This window comes from Pan paniscus, chromosome 15, assembly GCF_029289425.2.
Source record: "Pan paniscus chromosome 15, NHGRI_mPanPan1-v2.0_pri, whole genome shotgun sequence".
NCBI classification, from domain to species: Eukaryota; Metazoa; Chordata; class Mammalia; order Primates; family Hominidae; genus Pan; species Pan paniscus.
In genome coordinates this window covers 91748869-91768732 of record NC_073264.2, presented here as the reverse complement: position 1 = coordinate 91768732, position 19864 = coordinate 91748869, and the positions used below count along the sequence as shown (strand labels likewise).

General features: G+C 47.8%; 1 protein-coding gene across 7 annotated transcripts in view; it reads left to right on the top strand.

The window, feature by feature from the left end:
• TTC7B (tetratricopeptide repeat domain 7B) overlaps nt 1–19864 on the top strand; it is a 275379-nt gene that overhangs the window by 188617 nt on the left and 66898 nt on the right. For all 7 annotated transcript variants that reach the window (XM_055097944.2, XM_034938007.2, XM_034938006.3 and 4 more), the window contains 2 exons: nt 9526–9642; nt 16728–16825. In XM_055097944.2, coding sequence (XP_054953919.1) covers nt 9526–9642; nt 16728–16825 — 215 coding nt within the window. The remainder of the gene's footprint in view (nt 1–9525; nt 9643–16727; nt 16826–19864) is intronic.

The following is a 19864-nucleotide window of genomic DNA, read 5'->3' as shown; positions in this document are numbered from 1 at the left end:
GAAGACATTAAATGTGTTCACATGGGCCAGGTGCAGTGGCTCACACCTGTAATCCCAGCAATTTGGGACGCCGAGGTAGGAGGATCTCTTGAGCCCGGGAGTTCAAGAACAGGCTGGGCAACATAATGAGACCCCCATCTCTACTAAAAAATTTTTTTTAATTAGCCAGTCATGGTGACGCATGCCTGCAGTCCCTGCTACTCAGGAGGCTGAGACGGGAGGATCTCTTAAGCCCTGGAAGGTCGAGGGTCTTGACCCTCGAGCCACTGCACTTTAGCCTGGGCAACAGAGCAAGACCCTGTCTCAAGCAAAACAAAACAAGATAAATAAAAGTGGTTAAGTTTCTAGAACTTTTAAGTTTCTAGAACTTCCTTGGTGGTTAAATAACTCCCAGACAGAAGTTTGCCAAAAAGCTCCCCAGGCCGGTGATTTGCCAGGGCTTCATTCCTAGAGAAGACGCACTTAGGAGAGGAGTCATCCATGCTCTTTAAACCCCCCATCACTGGTTCTGTTGGCAGACTGGACTGACCGGGGCTGGCATGTGGTTGGGGTTTTGTAACAGAAACCAGGTACTCAGGTTTGATGTATGAAAAGCATATAGACATGGTTTCCAGCTGGCAGCCCATAAGCTGGCATCTGCTAGCAGGGTTGTGTCAGGCCAGTGCACATTTCAAAAAAGTTTGAATTTGCTGAACTTCTGGTCATCACACTTGCCTGTTTTGGAAGACATTTGAGTTTTCAGCCCCTGGGGAACCCACAATGGGAGAGGGATGGTTACTCAGTGCTCTGCAGACTCAAGCAGGTGCCCTTTATGGGGGTGACAGTATGAATGGTACCCCCTCAGTGGGTACATTGTGGACTCCCCAGCTCCTTCACTGGAGATGTGTGGAGGACCCGGGCAGGGCTAGAGCACCTTCAGAATGTGATCCAGGGGATCCCTTCAGAAGGAAGGAAGCGTTCTGTTCAAGACACAGGCGGGGGTGGCCTTCCTTTGGGGGCTTAATGTAAATGGTTGTTCAGAATTCTCACTGAATTCAAGAACAAAATACATCCTGAAAAATGTCTTCCAAGACATGCTCCCGCCAGTTCTTATTGGAATGAAATGAGCACAGAATTTCCTAAGTGCAGGGACTGTGAGAACTCTTCCCTGGGAAGTCTTTTTTCTTTTTAAAATCAGACCATGGCAGGTTAGGATGGAGAGTTATGAATGAGAGCGGTGCTTCTTGACGTTAAATTTGCGCATGAATCCCCTTGTGATCTGGTTACATGCAGATTCTGACTCAGTAAGTCTAAGGTGAGTGGAGAACCTGGAGATTCTTCTATTTCTTGCAAGCTCCCAGGGGATTCTGAGGCTGCCTGCCCTGGACACACTCTGAGTAGCAAAGTATTATTGGACCTCAAGGCCTTTTCCAGCTTTGGGTTAATTGGAAACATCTATATGTTTTCTAATGAACCCCAATGAATAGCACATCAATGCAGCAATTGGGTAAGCCAGATGATCTAAGAATTGTTTATTTCCTGTGTAACCGTTGAGGAATTCGATTATTCACGTGACATTATTGAGGATGTGCATTTTGGGAGGCCCCATGCAGTATTTGGTATCTAGTGGGAATGGTCACATGAACTGTTCCATCCTTTCTCATCCCTTCCAGCTGTTGCCAGAGGGGCCTTGGGGTGATTCGAGGCCTCCCAGCTCCAGGACGTGCACAGCTGTCATCCCAGCATCATAGGCTCACCTGGCGGAGGTCGGGCCAGCGACGGTATTGATTTTCAGTGACAGTGACTCAGCCTGGGACCAGAGGCTGCTGTTTGCAGAGATATAACACCTTCTGAGATTGGGGTGCTTTGGAAACCCAGCCAGGAGAGCAGTGGCTCCAAGAGCAGCATACGGTGGGCCCTCAGAAATGGTGGTGAAAATGAATTGCGATCAGTTTCCTTCCAGCCACATGGGAACCTGAAAGGAATCCCTCCTCGCTGCCGAGGGCCTGGGTCGATGGATTCGATGACATCCTTCTCCTTGGGCAGCACTGGGCTGATCTCAGACTATCTGTTCCCAGCCGAGTTCTCCGGTTTCACATTCCCATCTGCCTTCTCCCGGTCACCACGTGCTACTGGCACATCTCTTTTGACTTCTCTTACCATTCTGATTGGCCAGTTGCCAAACAGCCTTCTCAAGTTAAAATTTCAACAGACTTGCCCCCTGCCCCCTTCAGCCTGATCCATTATTTCTCTTACCTGGTGACAGATGCTCACTTTCCTTCGGATATTTGACAGCCAGCCGCACTCCAACTCCCCCGATCTGGACAGGAGGCAGCAAGAGATGGGGAAGGTATCCAGGGCCCCCTCAGCCGCTGCCCCGCTTGGGCAGATCCCGCATGCTTTTCTGCACAGCCATTTTGCATTCCTGCCTACATTCAGTAGATAAACAAAGAAAGAGCAGGTCCCTGGCATGCAGAGCCCAGGAGCTCGCAAACGCAGATCAGCACAAGATACGAAATGTTCAAGTTTCCCGTGATGTTACCTCTAAAGCAGTTCCTGAGACTGCAGCATTCACGGATCACCTAATTAGTGAAGGTTTTGTGTATTAATATGTGTGTTTCTTCCTTGATATAATCAGCACAGTTTTTATACTGACACAGAAGATGGGAGGGAATTATTACTTTAGTATTTCTCTGAACTTCTCTAATTTATTTTCATTGAGAGTTCTTCGGACGGCTCAGAATTCAGAAATATCTGCCCTTTTCACTTTATCTTTGGCCCCTGCCCAAGTCTGGGACTCACTGGGGTGGGGCCAAGGCTAAAACTAAACTAGGGTGTGAGCTACTAGAGGTGCATGTCCAGTGGTTGGGAGCAGTTTCCAGCGAGTCAGCGAAGTCTTCCTGGGGAATGGCATGAGACACTGAGCCTGGCCCTGACAAGTGCCGCTCTGACTCATTTCCTGAGGTGAACAATGGAAAGTCACGATGCCGCGTGGCCCAGAGCTTCCCCAGGGGCAGTTGTGTCTTCTTTCTAAGCCCTGCCCTATCCAAACATAGTTGTTATTTCAAGAGTTATCTTGAGATTCTTAAAATATTCCAGAAGTACAGTAAAATAGTATTTCTATTTGTTTTAATGAAAAGTAAAACTTTGATTAACGAGGTCCTTCAAAAAACCAGATTTTATGTGCACCAGACTTTCAGATGAAAGACAAGTCACAAAACACACACACGCGCACACACACATACACACATATACACGCACACGCATATGCATACAGGCACACTTATGGGTTTTGTTTTGTTTTGTTTTTGTTTTGTTGTTTGAGACAGAGTCTGTCTCTGTCGCTCAGGCTGGAGTGCAGTGGCGCCATCTTGGTTCACTGCAACCTCCGCCTCCTGGGTCCAAACAATTCTTCTGCCTCAGCCTCCTGAGTAGCTGGTACTACAGATGTGTGCCACTACATCTGGCTAATTTTTGTATTCTTAGTAGAGACGGGGTTTCACCATGTTGGTCAGGATGGTCTCAAACACCTGACCTCAAGTGATCTGCCTGCCTTGGCCTCCCAAGGTGCTGGGACAGCAGGCGTGAGCCACAGCGCCCAGCCAAATGTGATTGTTCTTTAAAGAACTATATATGAAAGATCCCAGGAGCAACACCCTGGTAGCCCAAACGCCTGCTCACCTGCAGCCCTACTCAAGTTTCAGGGCCATCATCTGGCCCAAAACTAGAAATCCTGCCCAATAGTAGTGGTCAAGTCTTTTTCTCCAATTGGATTGTAAATTTTTTGTAAGCAAGGGACTGTATTTTATACCACTTTGTATTAAACATAGCCAGCACAGAGCTTTGCACATTTTGGAGTTTTAAATATTTGGCAATGGATCTTCTTTAGTGCCACTATCTTCATTAGTGCCAGCAGTATGGTGGGATTTTCAATCATCCTTCTCTGTTTCTTATTCACATGGATTTGGGCTTAAATTTCCATCCTACCAATAACTAGTGGTGTTAATTTGGGCAAATTACTTAGCCTCATTTGCAGGGTTGTCGTTAAGAATCTGGAATTAAATATTTAAAGTGTCTGGCAGCTGCTGTTATTATTGTTATTATTTTGCTTGTCTTCAAAGCAGAAGTTTCCTGGCTTGTAGCTTATGATTTCACAGTTGCGAGCTCTCGTGTTTTTTATAATTATGTTTCCATTTGGAAGGTTTAACTCCTATTACTTAAGGCTGGCTTCAGTGAGTGGTTGCTATTTGACCTGAATCTTGAAGGATGAGTAGATGCTTAAAAGGCAGAAATGGATGGAAAGAATATTCCAAACAGAGGGAACAGCATGTGCAAACACCCAGGGTCATGGAGGAGAGTGACACGTGGGGGAAGCTGACCACGGCTCGAGTGGGGGCGTAGGTGATGGGCAATGGACAAATCCTTTGGTAGCTAAGCATGTGGGTGGACAGGAGCCAGACCGCAAAGGCATTGTATGAAATGCTAGATTTGGGTCATCAGTAATGGAGTTAGATTGGTATTTTAGCAAGGTTCTTCTTTTCTTCATTAATTTTCTGTAAGTTTTTAATGAGTCTGTGAACAAAATAATTCTTTTGGGGGGAAGTGGGGGCAGGGTCTCACTCTTTCACCCAGGCTACAGTGGTGTAGTGGCATGATCTCAGCTCACTGCAGCCTTGATCTCTAGGACTCAAGCAATCCTTCCACCTCAGCCTCCCGAGTAGCTGGGATTACAGGTGCACGCTACCACAACTGGTTAATTTTTATATTTTTTTGTAGAGACAGGGTTTCACCATGTTGCCCAGGCTGGTCTTGAACTTGTGAGCTCAAGCGATCCACCCACCTCAGCTCCCAAAGTGCTGGGATTACAGGCTTAAGCCACCATGCCTGGCTAATATATAAATTTTTTAAATTAGATTCATGGCTGGGCACGGTGGCTCATGCCTGTAATCCCAGCACTTCAGGAGGCCGAGGCAGGTGGATCACTTGAGGTCAGGAGTTCAAGGCCAGCCTGCCCAACATGGCGAAACCCTGTCTTTACTAAAAATACAAAAATTGGCCAAGTGTGGTGGCATGCACCTGTGGTCCCAGCTATTTGGGAGGCTGAGGCAGGAGAATTGCTTGAACCCAGGAGGCGGAGGTTGACAGTGAGCCAAGATCACACCACCGCACTCCAGCCTGGGCAACAGAGTGGGACTCTGTCTCAAAAAAAAAAAAAAAAAATTAGAATCATGAACTTTGTGTGGCTAGCTTACAGTCTCACCTGCATCTCCTCTGCCCTCTTCATCGTGTTGACAGTTAGACATATTGAAATGTATTAAATGTTAACTTTTCCCAAGTTTTTCCATAATTTTCTTTTTGCCTCAGGGTTTCCTCAGCACATTGAATCTATATCTTTTGGTATCAGCTGTAGCAAATGAATGCTGATCATTGTTTGTGTACTCTTCGTTTCTGTGTTAATGTAACATACACCCAGCCAGATGTTTTTGAACAGTCTTGAAGTGTGTAAGCAGGTTCAGCAAATAGGATGACGAGCATCACTGCTTGTTTTCAGTATTGTTTTGTATCTTGTAAACAAGCTGAGGTTTGAGGAAATGATGGAAAGGCGGCACGCTCTGTTCCTGCTTTCCCTTGGGCATCCCAAGGAGTGTTGGCGACGGGCGGGGCAGGTGTTTCTGCCCGTTGTACTGCCTACAATTGTGTGGCTTCTGCCCATTGTCCCAGCTGAACCTGTGTGGCTTCTGCCTATCATTCCGGCCATACCCGCATGGCTTCTGCCACTTGTCCCGGCCATACCCACGTGGCTTCTGCCCATCATCCCAGCCGTACCCACGTGGCTTCTGCCTGTAATTCCAGCCATACCCGCGTGGCTTCTGCCACTTATCCCGGCCGTACCCACGTGGCTTCTTCCCATCATCCCGGCCGTACCCACGTGGCTTCTGCCTATAATTCTGGCCATACCCGCATGGCTTCTGCCACTTGTCCTGGCCGTACCCACATGGCTTCTGCCCATCATCCCGGCCATACCCACATGGCCTCTGCCCATCGTCCCAGTCGTACCCACGTGGCCTCTGCCCATCGTCCCGGCCGTACCCGCGTGGCCTCTGCCCATCGTCCCGGCCGTACCCGCGTGGCCTCTGCCCATCGTCCCGGCCGTACCCGCGTGGCCTCTGCCCATCGTCCCGGCCGTACCCGTGTGGCCTCTGCCCATCGTCCCGGCTGTACCCGCGTGGCCTCTGCCCATCGTCCCGGCTGTACCCGCATGGCCTCTGCTCAACATTCCGGCTGTACCCACGTGGCCTACCTGCGTGGCTTCTGCCCATCGTCCCAGCCATACCCACGTGGCCTCTGCCTATCGTCCCAGCCGAACCCGTGTGGCTTCTGCCTATCATCCCAGCCGAACCCACGTGGCCTCTGCCCATCATCCCGGCCAAACCCATGTGGCCTCTGCCCCATCATCCCAGCCGTACCTAGGCAGCAGCTGTCAGGCTTTCCTCTTTGTCCCTGCTGTGTCCCTGGCTCCTTTTCTCTGCCAGCCTCTCTCATGCTATTCCTCTTGAGAGGTCTTCCAAGTGCTTTTCTCCATCGTTTGTGCTCAGCCACTCTACCATTGTTCTTCCTGTCTGGTTCTCTGAAATCCAAGCCCACACCTTTTCAATTCCATATCCTGAGTCAAGTGTTTGAAAGCTGTTATTTTATGTTAATTAGAAGTTCTTTTTCCAGCCAAGAAGGCTTGCTCAAAACTGTTCCCCCAAGCTGAGGCTTAGAGACGCACTCTGGCATTCTGTCCTTTGGGTACAGTTAAAGGAACCACAGTTCATTGCTGTTAGAGGCACCCCACTGCCCTCTGTGGGGCAGGAACCTCCTCTGGGGGCAGGCGCCATTGGAGGGGGGTTCTTGGCATGGCCCCCAGAGAGCTCCAGCCTGTGCAGCACGTGCACCGCTTCCTGGACCTCCCCACAGTCCTCCGTGGGGCCTCCCCTTGCCGCAATTGCTTGGCAATCACGCCTTACCACCCTCTCTACCCAATGGTGACCTGTTTGGCAGCTTCTCCTTCCTTTGTCAACTCTCCCAGTTGACCCCTGTTTGGTGGGAGATTCTGGTGGAAAAGTACTCCCCTCTTGTTCTGGACTTGGGCAGGCTTCAGCAGGAGCCAGCTTCTGGTGTCTTTAATCCCCACAGAGGCACCCTGAGCGGCTGCCATCCCATTTAGGCAGTCTTGGTAAGGCTTCCAAAGCATTTCCGCTTCTTGGGATGTTTTTGAGCAGAAGCTGAGCCCTATTCTCACATCTAGCCTCACTCTTTATGCTCACCTGCTTGTAGATCAGGGACTACATCCCTCCCTTTACCTGGCCCTCGTCCCATCATTCCAGGCTTCTGCAAACCCAGGCATGGGGAGGCCGCAGCCCTGGCCATCATTCCAGGCTTCTGCAAACCCAGGCATGGGGAGGCCACAGCCGTGGCCCCACTGGGAGCACCACACCGCCCTGGACTTCCTGTGTTCCATTTGGAGGGGTCGCTGGGGGCGCTTGGTGTGAACCCATCCTGAGCTTGGGCAGTGATGGGTTAGGACCACTTTCATTCCACCTCTCACACATGAAAAAGAGACTTTCCTCCTCTAAGGTACCTTTGAATGAGGACATCACATCATGCAGGGTGAAGGAATTCTCCTGGATGTCTAACTGAAATCTCTAAAACGCCTTGCTTTATAGAAAAAGTAGTCGGTGAGTAAATGCTGATTTAAGGCCCATCAAACTCAGAGCACAATTCTTGGAACTGGAGGTGAGGCTACAGAGAGGCAGAGAGAGATGTCAGGGCTCTTGTCCTCAGGAAGAAAATCACATCCAGAAAACAACCAAAGGGCACCAGAGCTTCAGTTTCCATATCTGTTGAAGAGTGTTAGACACCACCTGCCTTGACAGCTTCTTCCAAGGACATTGACAGCGTGTGAAGTGCCAAACACAAGGCCTGGCACGTGGGATGCCTTCGGTCAGCAGGAGCTCCTCCCTCTCTTTTTCTTCTTTTTATTATTAACAACAAACGCCAGCTAATATGGCACATACTGAGTAGAGAAGATAAGGGGTTAAAACTTGAAGACTTACTTATTTAAGTGGGGTTTTGGCTGGGTTTGGGAAGAATTAAAGAAAGATGTGCATGAGTAGAAGTTAAAGTTGGGGACGTGGCATGTGTAGCCATAGAGTTGTGCCAGAAAAGTAGCATTTGGCCTATGAATTACATTGGCAGAAGTAAGGGGTCCAATCCAATCGGATGAGACAGTGAAAGAAGAGTGGCTAGTTGGTGGAGTGCCTTAAACAATGAGATACAGAATTTTGACTTATTATTACAGACAGTATAAGTAAGGGATCATTGTAATTTCTCGAGGTGAGAACAAAAATGATTTTTGGGGGCTGGGAGCGGTGGCTCATGCCTATAATCCCAGCACTTTGGGAGGATCACGAGGTCAGGAGCTCAAGACCAGTCTAGCCAACATGGTGAAACCCCACCTCTACTAAAAATACAAAAATTAGCCGGACATGGTGGTGGATGCCTGTAATCCCAGCTACTCAGGAGGCTGAGGCAGGAGAATCACTTGAACCTAGGAGGTAGAGGTTGCAGTGAGCCAAGACCGTGCCACTGCACTCTAGCCTGGGTGACAGAGCAAGACTCCGTCTTGGGGAAAAGAATGATTTTTGGAGATCTTTATAATAAGATGTGTGAGAGCGGGTAAGTCAGGGGACAGGAAGAACACCAGGAAGGAAGCTGGGCTCATACTGGGACTTTTACTAGGATAGTGGTGACAAGTCCAGGGGCCAGGAGAGCTGATGTCTACAGGTACCTAGGCTGATGTCGGCAGAGAAACATAAGTAGAATCTGGAAATGGCATTACCCTGTGGGGACACGAAAGAGAGAACATTCTGAGCTTAGTGCCCAGAAGGTCTGGATGGAGGGTGGAGCAGTTGATGGTAACAAAAATACAGAAGAGAGACCTAGGTGATTGCGGAACGAGCCCTAGGCCCTCAGTAGCAGGAATGGGAAGACGCAGGAGCTGAGGGCCTATGCCGGAGGCTGCCCTTCTTCATGGGACTTCCGTTCAGGCTTTCGAAGCTCACACGACGGTGAGCATCATTGTGGAGGGTTATCTGTAGATATTTATATCAACTGAGTCAAATCTCCTGTGTAATTCTGTAAATAAACCAAGGTTCGCTTTTAATGAGTTTTTGAGGTTTCACAAATAAATTGGTTTGGTTCTAAAAAGCATGCTTTTAATAAATTCCCTGTGTTCTGAATAAAATTGCCCACTCTAATGCTTTCAGCCTGACCACAAATAGTCACATCGTGCTTGCATTTGCGTTAGTGGTGAGACTTATGCAAAGCAACACCTTGAGCCAGGAGTTCTGGAATCCCGCTTTCCTTGGACCACACATGTGGACGTTCCCTTTCTGAAATGAGTACAGTTGCTTCTGGGTCTAAGCCCACCACTTGTCTTGTTGGGATGGGGACTCTGTGGCTTGAGCCGTGGTGTTTTCTCCCTTTGTCTCCCCACTGCAGACTACTGTTTTCCAAAGTGAAGTTGCAGTCACTCTGCCGAGGCCCGGACGAGGCACTGCTGACTTGTAAGCACATGCTGCAGATATGGAAATCCTGCTACAACCTCACCAACCCCAGGTAAGAGGCCAGCAGGGCCTGCTTTGCGTGGCTTTTGCATGGGTCCCTGCCTATCAGTGCCTTCTCTGATTGGCATTTAGCAGGCATTAACTCTGTCACCCCTGTGCACCTCCAGGCCCCCACAAGTGGCAGATGATAGCAGTGGAGCTTCACACTCCATGTTTAAGGGGCTGTTTTCCCAGTGGCTGATGAAGCCTCCAGATCCTGGGTTTCTTTTGCTTTCACTGCCATAGTGACCCACTGGACTCAGTTCACAATGGATCTCTATCCAGTTTCTCTCTAACACCCGTTTACCTAACTCCTTTGACCAGTCTTATCTTTCTGGTAATTTATGTATAGACCAGTCATTTATGTGGTCCAGATGGGGTTCCTGCAGTAATATTTAAAAGACCTGCACAGACATCAGGCCGCATGCTACTAAGAAGAGAAGTGGCTATTGGCATAAAATATCACTGTGAAAAAGTTAAAATCATGATGCATACGACTATCAAACACATGTCAAAGATTTTATTTACCTTATTAACTAATGCAGGAACCAGGAAAATGTTAAGACCTATTCACAGAAGAGTTTGAAGAACAGATACTCATAGGCAGGAATGCTGAAATGATTTGCAAGTAGATACAAAAACAACATCCTATAAGATGATGAAAGATATCGTTTGGGGTTCTTTACTGCAGGGTGACATCAGTTGTCTCTCCCCCAAACAAAATTCACTTGCTTTATTATCAGTTTTCCGCGGGTTAATTTCTACCCCTACAGAGCTGTAAAGTAGCTCCGTCAATGGGAAGTGAGTCAACGGTGCCTGCCCTTTAGAGTCAGATAACCTGGGGAAGGTCTGCTGGTCAACCCCCAGCATTCCACGGACAGACACCCACCTATTTGCCCATTTCCAAGTCTTGCACAGTTTTCCCTTGCATATGTTTAGATTACTAAGTGAAGTCATTTAATGAGAAGGGATGTAATGATTCAAGTGAATTCACACAACTGCTCCAATACTCAGAGTATTTTTTACTTTCCTAGCAAGGTGTCTGGTCAGCTGATATCATGCTTTTAAGAGTCAGGGGCCTAAAAATATGTCACCTAAAATGTAAATGAGTACGAAGGGTGAGGCGGGCAGTGGGCTGGTGGCCGTGGTCTGCAGAGACCAGCAGGGAGGGAGGGCTACGGAGGCAGCAGAACAGAGATGGGGTTCCCTGTGAGATTGTTTTACAAATGTTTCTGCAGTTAAAAAAAAAATGTTCAAAGTCAGGGCCCTGTTAAGGGGATGGACCCCCTGGAAACTGATAGACAGACCCGTGACCCCAGGCCCTGCGGGCAGTGCACCTGGAAGGAAGAAAGCTCTGCCTGGAAAGCCATGTGCTGTCCAGCCCCTGCCCTGCCCACCGCCAGGCAGCCCCAGCCCCCACCTCCCCCCCAGCTGGAAGTCCCCTTCCCAAGCACAGGAACGGCGGCGCGGCGCTGTGCTGCTGGGCGCACCCGCCCTTCGCTTGGTGAAAGGTAATCATGAGACTGGCCTCTTCCCTTTTGTGGATATGTTCTCAAAATAAAGATCATTTTAATTTTTTTAAAATTCTACATTTCTAAGTCTGGAAGCAAAAATAGAAACTGTCCATATTTATCTCCCCTGAAAGCCCCCACTCCTGGCCTATGAAATCTTCAGGATTTGGGGGAGTCTGCCTCCGAACCAGCTAGCAGGAGATGCTGCCCAGGCAGGTTGCCTCGGCGCCGGAGCGCTTTCCTTTGCCTGTACCCCCTTTAGAAATGAAAAAATAAACCCATCAGCTTCGTGTTGCCAATTTCCCCTCAGTTCCCCACACCTCTCCCACCTCCCCACATTCCCTCCCACTTAGCAACCAAGAATATTGAATGTGAGGAGAAAAAAATAGCAGAATTGGAAAGCTTTTTAAAAATACTTAACCAAATGCCTGGGCTGTGTCCATACTTCCTCCGTTTCCTGAAGGTTCCTTCAGGGCCAGAGTGGGGAGGACCCTGGCTACAGGCAGTGTCTGGTGGGGACTGGCGGATGGGGTGGGCGGTAGAGGCCCCAGTGGTCACTCAGAATTCCCCCTCCAGCTCCCCGCAAAGCCTTGAGGGAGGAGTGGTGAATTGAGCAGCCCTTATTAAGGAGCATCCTGTCTGGCTTTTTAACTTGATTTTCTCTGGGATAGAAATAAATGTTTCTCCTGTAGCCCTTATCATTATGTAAATGTAGTCATCCCCACCAGCCTGCTCGGTAAGAGGTGACCCTGGCAACAGCATAAAGCCTGAAGGAAGGGCTGTGTCTTTCAGGGGACAGCACACCTTGCAACACTCCGGAGTGGGGCCGCAGTGGCTCCAGCAGCCTAGAGGCTGGGATCAGGGCATACAGTGTTTTAGAGGAAGGTGGAACCACATGAACAAGCGCCTAAGAATCATGGCTTCTTTAAAATAAAATGAAAACTGAGCAGAAAGCATTTTGGCAGACAGCATTTGGCTTCTCCCCGGAGCTGGTCTGTGCTGACTTCCTGGCTTCCTTGCTTCTGAGCATGCTGGGTTGTAATGGGCCCCCTGCTCTATCTGCCAGTTTCCCAGTCTTCCCACCCCCTTCCAGATCCACCCCAGGCTCTGCACAGGCCTCCAGGGCAGTAAGATGAGGAAGACGTGGGCAGTAGCAGGGAGTGAGTGGCCAAATTGAGAATAGACCCTAGCTTCATATTCTCAGCAACCCGTTCCCTCTTCTCGATTTTTGCTTAAAGGGGGAAAAAAATTACACTGAGCTAGTCACTAAACTGAGCGTTGGAAAACTTGCAAATAGTGTTCCACCTGCAGTTGGAGATGCGTCTCTTGCTGTGAGCAAAATGGTGGGTGGCATTCTCTTACATTTGGCGAGGTGTTTGTCATTTCAGAAGCCTGGATTCTATTTCTCTCGGTCTGCAGTTTTGCTTGCATTTAGGATAGAAATCTGTCTCATGCTTTGTCTTCTGTCTCTGGGTGAAGTGTAAGGCTCCCTCAGTCCTTGTGCATATTGACCCAGCCACTCAAGACAGTGTGAATTCTGACCAGAATCTCACCAGAAGGTCCCAGCAGGCTCCCTGAACTGAATCTCACAGCATTTCAGCCAGGGATGGTAATAATCACGTTTATTGAAACTTCTCCATGCCAGCACTGTACTAGGCCACTGATGTGTTATCTTCAATCCCTACATTAGCCTTGCAAGATAGCTACCGTTACTTCCATTTTACAGAAAATAAAATTGAAGCTAAAAGTGGCTAAATAACTTGCCCAAGTTTTTCCAATTGAATATGTAGCAGGACAGTGATTCAGCCCCAGGCCTAACATCAAAGCTCTCTCCACACTGGCATGCTGCCTCTCTTGAGCTGACAACCAGTTTCTTTTCATTTTTTATTGTTAACCAATTCTTTCCCCCTCTTGTCACTGCTACTAGACCCATCTCCATCATGTACCCATGAGGTGACATCTCCAGGTGATTCAAAGTCCTGTTTCAGTTACTTGCCAACAAACAGCATTTAAACACACACATACTCACATTCACATTTCTTTGCTCTAACCTCAGTTAGGAGTCAGAGATCCCATTTCATCCTTACAGTCACCAGCATTTGGGAGGAGCTTTTCTTTTTATAAAGCATGTCCTCATTCTATCTTTGAAGCAGCTCCATAAAATGGGCCAAGGTCGTGTGATCTCATACCCATTTTACTGATGAGACAATTGAGGCTCCGGGATATTGGGAGCTTACCTTGACTCTTATCATCCAGGCCTAAGAGACCTGGAGAAAAACAGAAGTTCCTCTCTCATCTGCCCCTGTTCTGGTTTCCTAGCCGAGGCCCTTCTTTTAGGTGCAATATTTACTGTGTGCCAGGCACTATTCCAGGAGCTGGGAAGAGGCTCAGCTGAGACAAGAGCTCCAGGGTTCTGACTCCAAGCCCGCCCCACCACCACCAGGCCTCTCGTGTTTAACCTCTGTGGAAGATAGAGGATTTCCAAGAGAGGCTTCTAATAGCCGGTATAACTTTAACTCTCATGACAATTCAGTGATAATAGGGAATAGAAGTCCCTGCATGTGCGCATCTACGCATGTGGGCATCTCCCGCTTACATACCATGGATCTGGGGTCCTTCCAGTTTCCTTTCGCTCTACTACAACACTCACCAGGAATGGTTTTCTCTCCCTTCCTGCCTCCCTCCTTGGGAAGTGCTCCTGGCAGCCTAAGGGCCCGGCAGAGAAGAGGTGAGGTGACTGGGCTATGAGGAGGAAATGGGTGGTTCACAGAAGTGCTTGAGCAGATGTGTCCCAGAGGGAGAGAGGAAGGTGACTTTCCAGCTTGCCTGAGAGACTGTCCAGAGTGAGCAAGTTAGGGAGACTCAGGGTTGCTCAAGGCCTCTCCTTGCCCCTTGTCCTGTATTCTAGGAGTCAAATGTAAATCTTGATTGGTAAAGACTCTATACCATGTAAATGAAGAACTAAAAATTGCTTCAAGCATCCAGTAAAATTCTCAATCGGTCACAAATACCTAATTATTTTTAATTTTTTTTTTTGAGACAGTCTTGCTCTGTCGCCCAGGCTGGAGTGCCGTGGCATGATCATAGCTCACTACAGTCTGTCTCCCAGGCTCAAGCCATCCTCTTGCCTCAGCCTCTCAGGTAGCTGGGGTCACAGGTGCATGCTGCCAAGCCTGGCTAATTTGTTTATTTTAATAAAGATGAAGTCTTGCTATGTTGCCCAGGCTGATCTTGAACTCCTGAGCTCAAGCTATCCTCCTGCCTCAGCCTCCCAAAGTGCTGAGATGACAGACATGAACCATTGTGCCCAGCCCTAATATTTTTAGAGAGAAAACATTGAATGTGGAAACAAAAGCATCTCTATGTTGAATAGTTGATTGTTGCGTACACACTGTTTTCCAAAGGAAGTAAGGCAGACACACTAAGGATGTAACTGAACACTGTTTCCCAGCTGGTGGAGGGAACGTGGATCCTGTGCCATTGTCAGGGGGTGAGGTTCAAAATTCAGATGATGGTTTGTTTGGGGTTTCTAACATTTTAACTCAGCTTCCCCATACCTCCTACAATTGCACCAGAAGCCTAGGGATAAGTTGGCTATAGGAATTGGCTGGCCATATTAACCTCAGATGTGTGTTGTAGGTATGTGGTTTTATACACACCTGGCATGTACCTAGAAGTTGTAAGTCTTCAGAGTGCTCCATCTATGTGACCTTACGTCATCCTCACACAGTTCTGTGTAGGACAACAATCCTTATCTTCATCTGATCAGGGAAGTCAGTGAGGCACAGGGAAAGCTGTCTTGCCCAAAGTGACCTCCTCATTAGTGACAGCACCAAAACATGGTGAGATGAGAGGCCTGGAAGATGAGAATGTCTGAAACAAACCTCAGATTTGGACCACCAGAAACCCAGGCAAATCCTTCCTTTGCAATGCCGATACCTCATCGTGTGTCTTGGAATCCCCAAGGTGGTGAATAATATGTCATCGTTTCACTGTATTTTGAGATAAATCTTCTGAAAAACTCCTAAGTGGAGGGGCATTGCAATATTCAGATAATTTGTACTTAGTAGTATTTATGTGAAAAATGCTACCTGGACAGACCTGCGCCAGAAATATTCAGTGTTGTGATGAGTGAAAATTTGCATGTACTTTTATGTTGTCTTCTGTTCACAGACATGTATTGTTTCTCAGTTATGGAAACAATTGAAAGAGCAGTTTCCAAAAAACATGTCTGGGATGATGTAATAAGTATAGGCTGACAAATAGTCTGTCCTGAAGGAAGTTTTCTTCTGCTTCCTGTGGATTTCTCTAATGTAGTTAGAGAAATCGCTGGACATGGAAATTGCAGCCTGTAAACTGTATTAAGTTTCATGCCAAATCTTGTTTGTACTGCTTTAGCAACAGCTGCATAAAGGAAGGAAATTGTGTCTCCTTATTGTAGAATCTGAACTTCTTCACAACAAAAAATCACTCTTAAAGCCCCCAGATTGGAAAAGAAAATAGATTCAAAGAAAAGCATTGAAGATTCAAACCTCAAGAGACAGACGTGATTCTTTTTGGAGCTGCTTTGATAGAATATCACGATACAGGAATAAAGCAATAGTGTTTACCTACAAGCCTCCTAGAATTTAAAAAAGAAATCCATGTTAGATGAGATCCCTTAACTGTTTCTCTCCCTGTTAGGCCCGCTGTGGTTTCCGTGTGGCTTTACCGGGTGAACAGTGCCAAGCCTGTTTTATAGGCACAAGCTAGAGAGGGGACTCAGTAGAGATGGGCAGTGCAGGAAGCTGGTAGGAGTGGTGGTATGGAGGCTGCCACCAAAACCCTGCCATGTTCTCTCCCAGTCCCTGTGTGTCCCTATCAGCCAGCTTTCTCCAGCTTGGGAACACTAGACAGGGCTCGTACACCAGCAGGAAAGTTAACCACACGATGTAGCACAAAGGCCTACATTCTGGGGACCCCAGAATGAGTGCATGACTGTGATCACACTCAGAAAAGGGGGTCAGGGGTTCTTGAATCCAGCAGCTGCACCTTAGAACCATCTGAGGAGCTGTGAAAAATGTCGATCAGCCCAGGAGTTTTGATTTGTTCGGTTCACAGTGGGACCTAGGCGTCTGTTGTTTAGAGATGTCCTGGGTGATTTTCCCGTGCAGCCTGGGTTTTAGAAGCGCAGGTGTGGAGCATTGGTTCATGAAGACAACTCTTCATGGATGGCGTGTTCATGGACTCACTTGCTAAGACTTCACTTTCTAAGGTTGCTAATGCCAGTCGGTTTCCCCTTGTAAGGTGGATGGAAAATGAAGCTTCAAGTTTTCATTTTTGTGTCTTCTAATGACATAAAAGAGGCCAAAATTAGCCAGGGTCTGTGGGTGTGGTTTATGCCCTGTTTGTGATAGTGAACACTGAAAGGAATCACAGCCCAGGCCAAGCCAGGAAGCAGGATGCCTCCTTCATAAGAAAGATGCTGAAGAACGTAAAAAATGCACAGAAAGTATTCATTGGCCTTCAGGAGTCAGTATTGGTTGCCTCTCTTTCCTTCCCTCCTCCCACTTTGCAGGTGACTGACATTTGTAGCTGTGTTTTGCAGTGATTCTGGACGTGGGAGCAGCCTCTTAGATAGAACCATTGCTGACAGACGACAGCTTAATACAATTACTTTGCCAGACTTCAGCGATCCCGAGACAGGTGAGAATAAAAAGCCAGAGGGGACGAAATGGTGTAATGGAGAATGTGGGGGCCTGGGACCGAGTGACATGGGATGAGACTGATCGGGTTGGGGTTGGAAAAATTTCTTGCACAAATAGTTTAAACACTCAACCGAGGTGCATTGCTCCAGTGTCTTTCTCAAGTGTTTCTTCACAGTGGGGACGGTCATATGATTTGCCCAGCCCAATGCTTTCTTTGAAATCTATTTCCCCCTTTGCTCTTAGAACTTAAAATTTGAAACTAAAATGAGGTGGTTTCTGTCCCCATCAGGTTTCCCCTCTGCTTCCCTGTGTCTCCCTCTCTCTTTGGGTTTCAGACCTTGCTGAAAGCAAGGTTCACTTTCTAATCAGTTGCACATATAAACACACATACACCCAGCACAAGACCCCGTAGGGTGGCAGGTGGGTTCCACTGTCCCCATGTGGAAGCCCGAGGCACTTCCTGCCTATGAGCAAATCTGCACACCTCGTCGTGTGTGTGTTCCACATTTGCCTAAGTACAGGGGAGTGAGTCCACCTAAGTACAGGGGAGTAGACCCCACAGCGGGGACACAGGTGAAGTGTCCCTTACCCGAAATGCCCGGGACCAGAAGTGTGTTGGGTTTGGGAATATTTGCATAAACATAATGAGATATCCTGGGATTGGACCCAAGTCTAAACACAAAGTCCATTTCTGTTTCATATACACCTATACACACAGCCTAAATTTAGGCAACTTTATACAATATTTTAAAGAATTTTGTTCATGAGACAAAGTTTTGACTGCATTTTGACTGCGGCCCATCACATGAAATCAGGTGTGGAATTTTCCGCTTGTGTTGTATTAACACTCAGAAACATCTCGATTTTAGAACATTTCAGATTTTGGGTTTTCAGATTAGGGATGCTCAACCCATACCAATGATTCAGTTGTAATCTGGGTGACTCGACAGACCCACAAAACATATAAATTTGCTCTTCTTTGAGCCTCAAAAATCATTCTAGAGCATCATTTGGAACCTGCTCCTGTTCCTTCTCCCCCACCCACAGGGGACCGTGTACAACTTAATCTCTATCTGGGTATGCCTGGTCTTTTATGGGCTGGCTGCATGACAGGGACCACGAGGTTATTTTCTTGTCCTTGTGCCACATCCCAGCTCTGCCAGAACCTTTCCAAAGAAAGCCTGAGAGCAGCTCTGAGTCTTGCACTGCCAGGGCTTGTCCTGGGAAAAACCTATACAGGTGGGCTAAAAGGGATAGGGCCTTTGGGAGCCAGATGTGATGTTCAAGCCTGGCCCACCCCAACAGCTGCCTTGCAGACTGCATTTCTGCCCTAGGCTCCCTTGTACCAAATTTAAAGTCAGCTTGAGAAATCAGATCCAAAGGTCCTGCAGCTCCTGGGTAAAAAGATTTTTGGGCACTGGAAGCGGCACAAATCGTAAATTGGTGCAGTTTAATCTGGCTTGCAGCTGCTGCTTAAAATGTGGACTGAGCCATGGAGAAACTCACCCCCTGGAGTGGCCTGACCACTCTCCAAACAGTTCAGCAGTCATTGGTGGACTTAGACTGCACACCAGGCAGAGACCCTGGCTGGAATAGCACAGCAGAGTTCTGCATCATCCCAGCTCCTGCCGAGGGACCTGTTTAGGCCCCGTCATTGTAGGAAAGAGGTCAGGCTGTCAGGACTAGCCACTGCAAGGTGAGGCTCGGACATGGGGAAGAGAAGGAAGTGAAACTCACTATAGCACCAGCAGCAATTTCAGCTGATTCAAAACAGCTGCTGTGGCTACCCAGCGCCGTCTCCCCACTTTTCTCCCTCCTAAGTATCCTGTGAGAACAGCCACACTAAATTCAGACCCCCTTTCCTTCCAGCTGGCCTGGACCTTAATTTCCCTGGAGGTCCCAAGACTTTAAAGCCACATCACATTGAGAACAGATAGTGTCAGAAAATAAATGAGGTCCTTGTTATTCATTCATCCCATTGCCCGTTGGGACATTTTTCCTAGAGTGCTTGAGAGTCTCCCTCTTCAGATTCAGCTTTCTCAGATGCCATGGTGTTTAGGGAAGATGTGCCTGTGTGACACAGTCTGCGGTGTCACTGCCCTGGGTTGGGCCTGGCCCCCGGGTCTTCCTCCTCCCCCTCTGCTTAGTGGTACTGATGCAGCCAGTCTCTCGGGTGGGCCACCATTCACTTCCAGAGAGCCTAGGTGTTTGGAGTCAGGACCGCGGGCTCCTATGCCCTTCCTCAACAACAGGGAAGCCACAGCCTCCCAGGCACTGCCACAGACAGTTTCATTGTTGAGTCATCCACGCGAGTCCCTCTGAGACTCCTGCCACCAGCCCTACACCACCCCTGACCCAACCAGGCAGCTGCAAAATACTGATTTGCACACCAACAATTTAACCAAGAGACCAGGGAATCAGAAAAATGGAAGGCCATTTTAGGAGGCCTTATCATATTTGTAAACGAGGGTAAAATATTCTGAAATGACAGTGTAAATCAAAGAAACTTACACATTGGGAAGGCTTGCCTAAAAATGGGGAAAAATGCCTCCATCTTGATTCATAAAGCCCAGTTGCATATGGTTCAGCTCATGGTGCAGTCAAGAAGGGGCAGGTGCTGTCATTCACACACCTGTGTGGAGAGCCCGCCTTGCGAACCACCCACAGATTGTTTATTCCCTCACCTTGATTTGATTTGAAGAGGAAATACATTTACATAATTCAAAAGCTAAAAACTAATTCACAAGGTGCTGTAGGGAAGTTTGGCTTCCAACCCTGCCCATCCATCTTATTTGTTCCTAAAAATAACTGTATTTATTAGCTTTTTGTTTACCCTTCCAGTATTTTTTCTTGCAAACAAGCATATATATCTTTCCTCTGCCCCTTTACATAAACAACCACACACTATATATGCTTTTGAGCACCTGCCATTTTGCACTTCACAGTGTATCTGAAGATGCCTCCATACCCATCTGTGGAGAATTGCCTTATTCTTGTTTACAGCCATATAGTATTCCATGACACATGGATTTTACAT